The sequence below is a fragment of the Globicephala melas genome, chromosome 1 (genome assembly GCF_963455315.2).
Source record: "Globicephala melas chromosome 1, mGloMel1.2, whole genome shotgun sequence".
In the NCBI taxonomy this organism is placed as follows: domain Eukaryota; kingdom Metazoa; phylum Chordata; class Mammalia; order Artiodactyla; family Delphinidae; genus Globicephala; species Globicephala melas.
In genome coordinates, this window is record NC_083314.1 from 78,263,155 (window position 1) to 78,272,069 (window position 8,915).

General features: G+C 44.3%; 1 protein-coding gene across 1 annotated transcript; it reads right to left on the reverse strand.

The window, feature by feature from the left end:
- Nucleotides 1-210: 210 nt before the first annotated feature.
- Nucleotides 211-3,322, reverse strand: LOC132593669 (involucrin-like). Its single transcript, XM_060286745.2, has 3 exons — nt 3,288-3,322; nt 981-2,011; nt 211-722 (listed from the first exon to the last, which is right to left on the reverse strand). Exons 2-3 carry the CDS (start codon nt 1,986-1,988, stop codon nt 609-611), a joined length of 1,122 nt encoding a protein of 373 aa, XP_060142728.1. The 5' UTR covers nt 1,989-2,011; nt 3,288-3,322; the 3' UTR covers nt 211-608.
- Between the last annotated feature and the right edge of the window lie 5,593 nt (nt 3,323-8,915).

The window sequence follows — 8,915 nt, forward strand, 5'->3', positions numbered from 1 at the left end:
GGTTTGGGGAGCAGAATTAAAAAGGGGTCAAAATGTCTGTCCTCCTTTGGAAATTGGCCAAGAGTCATTTGCAACCATTAACCCCCACACAGGTTTCTATATGGTGAGCGACAGAGGGTAAAAAGCCAAAGAGAATACAGGATCCCAGGTCTTCCAGCATTTATTCTGTATTATTGTACACACTCACAGATTCAACAATAGTAGTGGGGATGCAGTCAGAGTTGCTGTAGTCACTGTCTCTTCAAGCAGAGGCTCTGGACACCTGAGGTTGGGATTGGGCTCATCAGGGGTGGGTGCTGGGCAATAGCTCCCCTCCCCGCCAAGCCCTATCCAAGGGACATGCAGAAGGACAGGGTCAGGCAGGTTCACAGATAAGGTGGGCCACCCAGGCTGGGGACTGGAGGTAAGCCAGGCCACTGGCTCTCTCTTCACTTGTGTGGGATTTCCAGGGGCCTCTGGGCCCCTAGGGGTGGTTACTTATATTTGGGGGACACTACACCTCCTGCTTCTTTAGGGGTCAAGACTTCTCCCTTCAGTGGCTGGACTGGGTTGGTCTCTTGGACCTGGCCAGGAGTTGGGACAAGAAGAGGCTACTTCAGCAACCCCTCCTACTGCTTCAGCTGCTGCTCCCCTTTCTTTTCCAGTTGCTCATCTTTCTTTGCTAGCTCTTGATCCAGCTGCTGGCCCAAGACCTTCTTCTCCTGTTTCAGCTGTTCCACATGCTTTCCTTGCTCCTGTGACACTTTCTGCTGCTGCTGCTGCTGTTCCACAGGCTTTCCTTGCTCCTGTGACACTTTCTGCTGCTGCTGCTGCTGTTCCACAGACTTTCCTTGCTCCTGTGACGCTTTCTGCTGCTGCTGCTGCTGCTGTTCCACAGGCTTTCCTTGCCCCTGTGACGCTTTCTGCTGCTGCTGCTGCTGCTGTTCCACAGGCTTTCCTTGCTCCTGTGACACTTTCTGCTGCTGCTGCTGCTGTTCCACAGGCTTTCCTTTCTCCTGTGACTCTTTCTGCTGCTGCTGCTGCTGTTCCACAGGCTTTCCTTTCTCCTGTGACTCTTTCTGCTGCTGCTGCTGCTGTTCCACAGGCTTTCTTTGCTCCTGTGACTCTTTCTGCTGCTGCTGCTGCTGTATCACAGGCTTTCCTTTCTCCTGTGACTCTTTCTGCTGCTGCTGCTGTTCCACAGGCTTTCGTTGCTCCTGGGACTCTTTCTGCTGCTGCTGCTGTATCACAGGCTTTCCTTTCTCCTGTGACTCTTTCTGCTGCTGCTGCTGCTGTTCCACAGGCTTTACTTTCTCCTGAGACTCTTTCTGCTGCTGCTGCTGCTGTATCACAGGCTTTCCTTTCTCCTGTGACTCTTTCTGCTGCTGCTGCTGCTGTATCAGAGGCTTTCCTTTCTCCTGTGACTCTTTCTGCTGCTGCTGCTGCTGTATCACAGGCTTTCCTTTCTCCTGTGACTCTTTCTGCTGCTGCTGCTGTTCCACAGGCTTTCCTTGCTCCTGGGACTCTTTCTGCTGCTGCTGCTGTTCCACAGGCTTTCTTTGCTCCTGGGACTCTTGCTGCTGCTGCTGCTGTTCCACATGCTTTCCTTGCTCCTGTGACACTTTCTTCTGCTGCTGCTGTTCCACAGGCTTTCCTTGCTCCTGTGATTCTTGCTGTTGCTGCTGCTGTTCCACATGCTTTCCTTGCTCCTCTGACTTTTGTTGCTGCTGCTGCTGCTGCTGCTGCTTCTGTTCCTGCTGCTGTGGCTCCTGTTGCCGTGGCTCACACTCTTTCTTGGGCACCTCCTTCACAGGAGTTGTGTGTTTCTTCCCGAGCTCCATGGGATCCTTCTCTGGGATCTCCGAGGGTACCTTCTGGAATGGGGCAGGCAGTGGAGTTGGCTGCTTCACTTGCTCCTGCTGGATGTTGGTGGGAGGAGAAACAGGCTTGAGGGGCTCCTTACTGGGGGCAGGGGGCAAGGTCACCGGCAGAGTACATTGCTGAGACATCTTGGAAGCTGCTTTAGGTCAACCTGAAAATTAGGATGGGTCAGAGGGTTAATTGAAGGGGAGGAAGTAGATGAACCCCTGGAAATATGCAGCAGTGCCTGGTTTTTCAGCATCCTCTCTTCCCTTGGGTGGGGGTACTCTCCCACCCACGCTGGGCTATCATTCCCCAGAAGCAGCAGAGTGAAGGGTAGGAATGGAGAGGGGCAGGGAAAGGCCCTCCTGGGAGCCTCTTGTTCCCAAGAGACAACAAAGAGGACTCTCCAGAGGTGCTCTGCAAAGGTGGGCTGGGTACCACTTCACCTCCTGCTCTTGCCTATCCTTGTCTCTCCCTTGTTTCTGACCTTCATGTACAAAGAAGAGAGATGAGCTCTGGGATTATGACAGGAAGAGGGACGGTGCCACGAAAAGAAAGGTCTCCTGGAGAACTCCCGAGTCCTGGAAAATCAGTAGCCCATCCCGAGAGGATCTGAGAGGTGAGGGTGCACGCCCTGGACTGGAGTCACATGACATGATCTCAGCTTAAATCTCCCAGTGAAATGCTGTGTGGTTCTGCGAAAGTCATTTAGCCCCTCTGGACCTCAGGTTTCTCCTCTGTAAAATGAACAGATTGGCCTATTCAGCTCCAGAGCTGCTTTCTCTCCTGACCATCTGAGCTTTAGCTGGTGGTGGTGGGAGGGGGCTGGAAGGTTGCTGAGAGTTGGAGTTGGTTCTTTCAAGTCTCCTACTTCTAAGCTGGGTTTCCCTGTCCCTGCTCAGCCTGGGTTCTCCAAATAGAAAGTGTTCCCCATGCTGCATTTCTCCCTTTGGTAGCACAGCCAAGAGTTACAAGCATGTCCCCGGACACCCTGCCTCCATAAAGAAGGCAAAATCACAGTCAGCCCAAATCAATCAGTTTTAGGAGAGAAACTGGCCATATTTCCCCTTTATCCCCATCTTACTCTCTCTCTGTCTCTTTCTATTTCTCTGTCTCTCTGCCTCTCTGTCTCTCTGCCTTTCTCTCTCTCTCTCTCTCTCTCTCTCTCTCTCTCTCTCTCTCTCTCTCTCTCTCTCTGTCTCTCTCTCTCTAAAATACGGTCCCAAGAAAGTATGGGGTAGGAGGAGATTGCTGTCTGTTCTGTGTTTCCATACCATGGCACCTAGCCCTCAGCACAGTGACCTGAGCCCTCCAAGAAGGACAGTAGTCCTGTTGAATCCAGCACACAAATGATACCTACACCCACCTGGCTGGCCACCCCTAACCATGTTCTGGCCCATGGGAGACCCCTGGTCCCAACCTTCGTTCTGCCAGCTAACACTTACCTGACTCACAGTGAGGATGGCTGCAGAAGCTTCTAGTGGAACACTGAGCCGAGCAGGGGCCGGGGTGCCCTTTATACTGTTCCTCAGCCTCGCCTCTTTCCCAAGGTGAAGGAGATGGACTGGTTTCACCACTCCTGTTGGTCTACTTCCTCTAGCCCCTTCCTGACTCATCATAGGAACCTTAAGCAAAAAACCCGTCAGGGCCCCTTTTCACAGGGACACACAGCTCCTGCCTGGCCAGAGGGCTCTGGGGGCTCATTCACTCCTGTGATCCTCGCGACCTGGGCACAGGGAGGTGAGGGAGGCATCTCAGGAACCTGGTCCCCTTTTCCTCTTGTTTTGTGACCTCAGCCAAGCTTTTCTTCTGAATCTCAGTTTCTCCACCATACTGTTTCCAACAGGAATATGAAAAGATTCCCAGCATCACTTATCAGCAGGGAAATATGAATCAAACCACAATGAGATATCCTCTCACACTGGTTAGAATGGCTACTATAAAAAAGTCAAAAGCTAACAAGTGTTGGCAAGGATGTAGAGAAAAGAGAACCCTTGTACACTGTTGGTAGGACTGTAAATTGCTACAGTTATTATATAAAACAATATGAAGGTTCCTCAAAAAATTAAAAATAGAACTACCATATGATTCAGCAATACCACTTCTGGGTATATATCTAAAGAAAATGAAATCAGTATCTTTTTTTTTTTTTTAACATCTTTATTGGGGTATAATTGCTTTACAATGGTGTGTTAGTTTCTGCTTTATAACAAAGTGAATCAGTCATACATAAACATATGTTCCCATACGTCTTCCCTCTTGCATCTCCCTCCCTCCCACCCTCCCTATCCCACCCCTCCAGGCTGTCACAAAGCACCAAGCCAATATCCCTGTGCCATGCGGCTGCTTCCCACTAGCTATCTACCTTACTACGTTTGTTAGTGTGTATATGTCCATGACTCTCTCTCGCCCTGTCACAGCTCACCCTTCCCCCTCCCCATAACCTCAAGTTCGATCTCTAGGAGGTCTGTGTCTTTATTCCTGCCTTACCCCTAGGTTCTTCATGACATTTTTTTTTCTTAAATTTCATATATATGGGTTAGCACACGGTATTTGTCTCTCTCTTTCTGACTTACTTCACTCTGTATGACAGACTCTAGGTCTATCCACCTCATTACAAATAGCTCAGTTTCGTTTCTTTTTATGGCTGAGTAATATTCCATTGTATATATGCGCCACATCTCCTTTATCCATTCATCTGATGATGGGCACTTAGGTTGTTTCCATCTCCGGGCTATTGTAAATAGAGCTGCAATGAACATTTTGGTACATGACTCTTTTTGAATTTTGGTTTTCTCAGGGTATATGCCCAGTAGTGGGATTGCTGGGTCATATGGTAGCTCTATTTGTAGTTTTTTAAGGAACCTCCATACTGTTCTCCATAGTGGCTGAACCAATTCACATTCCCACCAGCAGTGCAAGAGTGTTCCCTTTCCTCCACACCCTCTCCAGCATTTATTGTTTCTAGATTTTTTGATGATGGCCATTCTGACTGCTGTGAGATGATATCTCATTGTAGTTTTGATTTGCATTTCTCTAATGATGAATGATGTTGAGCATTCTTTCATGTGTTTGTTGGCAGTCTGTATATCTTCTTTGGAGAAATGTCTATTTAGGTCTTCTGCCCATTTTTGGATTGGGTTGTTTGTTTTTTTGTTATTGAGCTGCATGAGCTGCTTGTAAATTTTGGAGATTAATCCTTTGTCGGTTGCTTCATTTGCAAATATTTTCTCCCATTCTGAGGGTTGTCTTTTGGTCTTGTTTATGGTTTCCTTTGCTGTGCAAAAGCTTTGAAGTTTCATTAGGTCCCATTTGTTTATTTTTGTTGTTATGTCCATTACTCTAGGAGGTGGGTCAGAAAGGATCTTGCTGTGATTTATGTCATAGAGTGTTCTGCCTATGTTTTCGTCTAAGAGTTTGATAGTTTCTGGCCTTACATTTAGGTCTTTAATCCATTTTGAGCTTATTTTTGTGTATGGTGTTAGGGAGTGATCTAATCGCATACTTTTAAAAGTACCTGTCCAGTTTTCCCAGCACCACTTATTGAAGAGGCTGTCCTTTCTCCACTGTACATTCCTGCCACCTTTATCAAAGATAAGGTGTCCATATGTGCGTGGGTTTATCTCTGGGCTTTCTATCCTGTTCCATTGATCTATCTTTCTGTTTTTGTGCCAGTACCATACTGTCTTGATAACTGTAGCTTCGTAGTATAGTCTGAAGTCAGGGAGCCTGATTCCTCCAGTTCCTTTTTTCGTTCTCAAGATTGCTTTGGCTATTCGGGGTCTTTTGTGTTTCCATACAAATTGCAAAATTTTTTGTTCTAGTTCTGTGAAAAATGCCCGTGGTAGTTTGATAGGGATTGCATTGAATCTGTAGATTGCTTTGGGTAGTAGAGTCATTTTCACAATGTTGATTCTTCCAATCCAAGAACATGGTATATCTATCCATCTATTTGTATCATCTTTTTTTTTTTTTTTCCATAGAGGTTATTTATTTATTTATTTTTTAACATCTTTATTGGGGTATATTTGCTTTACAATGGTGTGTTAGTTTCTTCTTTATAACAAAGTGAATCAGTTATACATACACATATGTTCCCATACCTCTTCCCTCTTGAGTCTCCCTCCCTCCCACCCTCCCTATCCCACCCCTCCAGGCTGTCACAAAGCACCAAGCCAATATCCCTGTGCCATGCGGCTGCTTCCCACTAGCTATCTACCTTACTACGTTTGTTAGTGTGTATATGTCCATGACTCTCTCTCACCCTGTCACAGCTCACCCTTCCCCCTCCCCATAACCTCAAGTCCGTTCTCTAGGAGGTCTGCGTCTTTATTCCTGCCTTACCCCTAGGTTCTTCATGACATTTTTTTTTCTTAAATTTCATATATATGGGTTAGCACACGGTATTTGTCTCTCTCTTTCTGACTTACTTCACTCTGTATGACAGACTCTAGGTCTATCCACCTCATTACAAATAGCTCAATTTCGTTTCTTTTTATGGCTGAGTAATATTCCATTGTATATATGCGCCACATCTTCTTTATCCATTCATCCGATGATGGGCACTTAGGTTGTTTCCATCTCCGGGCTATTGTAAATAGAGCTGCAATGAACATTTTGGTACATGACTCTTTCTGAATTTCGGTTTTCTCAGGGTATATGCCCAGTAGTGGGATTGCTGGGTCATATGGTAGTTCTATTTGTAGCTTTCTAAGGAACATGCACACTGTTCTCCATAGTGGCTGAACCAATTCACATTCCCACCAGCAGTGCAAGAGTGTTCCCTTTCCTCCACACCCTCTCCAGCATTTATTGTTTCTAGATTTTTTGATGATGGCCATTCTGACTGCTGTGAGATGATATCTCATTGTAGTTTTGATTTGCATTTCTCTAATGATGAATGATGTTGAGCATTCTTTCATGTGTTTGTTGGCAGTCTGTATATCTTCTTTGGAGAAATGTCTATTTAGGTCTTCTGCCCATTTTTGGATTGGGTTGTTTGTTTTTTTGTTATTGAGCTGCATGAGCTGCTTGTAAATTTTGGAGATTAATCCTTTGTCGGTTGCTTCATTTGCAAATATTTTCTCCCATTCTGAGGGTTGTCTTTTGGTCTTGTTTATGGTTTCCTTTGCTGTGCAAAAGCTTTGAAGTTTCATTAGGTCCCATTTGTTTATTTTTGTTGTTATGTCCATTACTCTAGGAGGTGGGTCAGAAAGGATCTTGCTGTGATTTATGTCATAGAGTGTTCTGCCTATGTTTTCGTCTAAGAGTTTGATAGTTTCTGGCCTTACATTTAGGTCTTTAATCCATTTTGAGCTTATTTTTGTGTATGGTGTTAGGGAGTGATCTAATCGCATACTTTTAAAAGTACCTGTCCAGTTTTCCCAGCACCACTTATTGAAGAGGCCGTCCTTTCTCCACTGTACATTCCTGCCACCTTTATCAAAGATAAGGTGTCCATATGTGCGTGGGTTTATCTCTGGGCTTTCTATCCTGTTCCATTGATCTATCTTTCTGTTTTTGTGCCAGTACCATACCGTCTTGATAACTGTAGCTTTGTAGTATAGTCTGAAGTCAGGGAGCCTGATTCCTCCAGTTCCTTTTTTCATTCTCAAGATTGCTTTGGCTATTCGGGGTCTTTTGTGTTTCCATACAAATTGCAAAATTTTTTGTTCTAGTTCTGTGAAAAATGCCCGTGGTAGTTTGATAGGGATTGCATTGAATCTATAGATTGCTTTGGGTAGTAGCGTCATTTTCACAATGTTGATTCTTCCAATCCAAGAACATTGTATATCTCTCCATCTATTTGTATCATCTTTAATTTCTTTCATCAGTGTCTTATAATTTTCTGCATACAGGTCTTTTGTCTCCTTAGGTAGGTTTATTCCTAGATATTTTATTCTTTTTGTTGCAATGGTAAATGGGAGTGTTTTCTTGATTTCACTTTCAGATTTTTCATCATTAGTATATAGGAATGCCAGAGATTTCTGTGCATTAATTTTGTATCCTGCCACTTTACCAAATTCATTGATTAGCTCTAGTAGTTTTCTGGTAGCATCTTTAGGATTCTCTATGTATAGGATCATGTCATCTGCAAATAGTGACAGCTTTACTTCTTCTTTTCCGATTTGGATTCCTTTTATTTCCTTTTCTTCTCTGATTGCTGTGGCTAAAACTTCCAAAACTATGTTGAATAAGAGTGGTGAGAGTGGGCAACCTTGTCTTGTTCCTGATCTTAGTGGAAATGCTTTCAGTTTTTCACCATTGAGGATGATGTTTGCTGTGGGCTTGTCATATATGGTCTTTATTATGTTGAGGAAAGTTCCCTCTATGCCTACTTTCTGCAGGGTTTTTATCATAAATGGGTGTTGAATTTTGTCAAAAGCTTTCTCTGCATCTATTGAGATGATCATATGGTTTTTCTCCTTCAATTTGTTAATATGATTTATCACATTGATAGATTTGCATATATTGAAGAATCCTTGCATTCCTGGAATAAACCCCACTTGATCATGGTGTATGATCCTTTTAATGTGCTGTTGGATTCTGTTTGCTAGTATTTTGTTGAGGATTTTTGCATCTATGTTCATCAGTGATATTGGCCTGTAGTTTTCTTTCTGTGTGACATCCTTGTCTGGTTTTGGTATCAAGGTGATGGTGGCCTCGTAGAAGGAGTTTGGGAGTGTTCCTCCCTCTGCTATATTTTGGAAGAGTTTGAGAAGGATAGGTGTTAGCTCTTCTCTAAATGTTTGATAGAATTCGCCTGTGAAACCATCTGGTCCTGGGCTTTTGTTTGTTGGAAGATTTTTAATCACAGTTTCAATTTCAGTGCTTGTGATTGGTCTGTTCATATTTTCTATTTCTTCCTGATTCAGTCTTGGCAGGCTGTGCATTTCTAAGAATTTGTTCATTTCTTCCAGATTGTCCATTTTATTGGCATAGAGTTGCTTGTAGTAATCTCTCATGATCTTTTTTATTTCTGCAGTGTCAGTTGTTACCTCTCCTTTTTCATTTCTAATTCTATTGATTTGAGTCTTCTCTCTTTTTTTCTTGATGAGTCTGGCTAGTGGTTT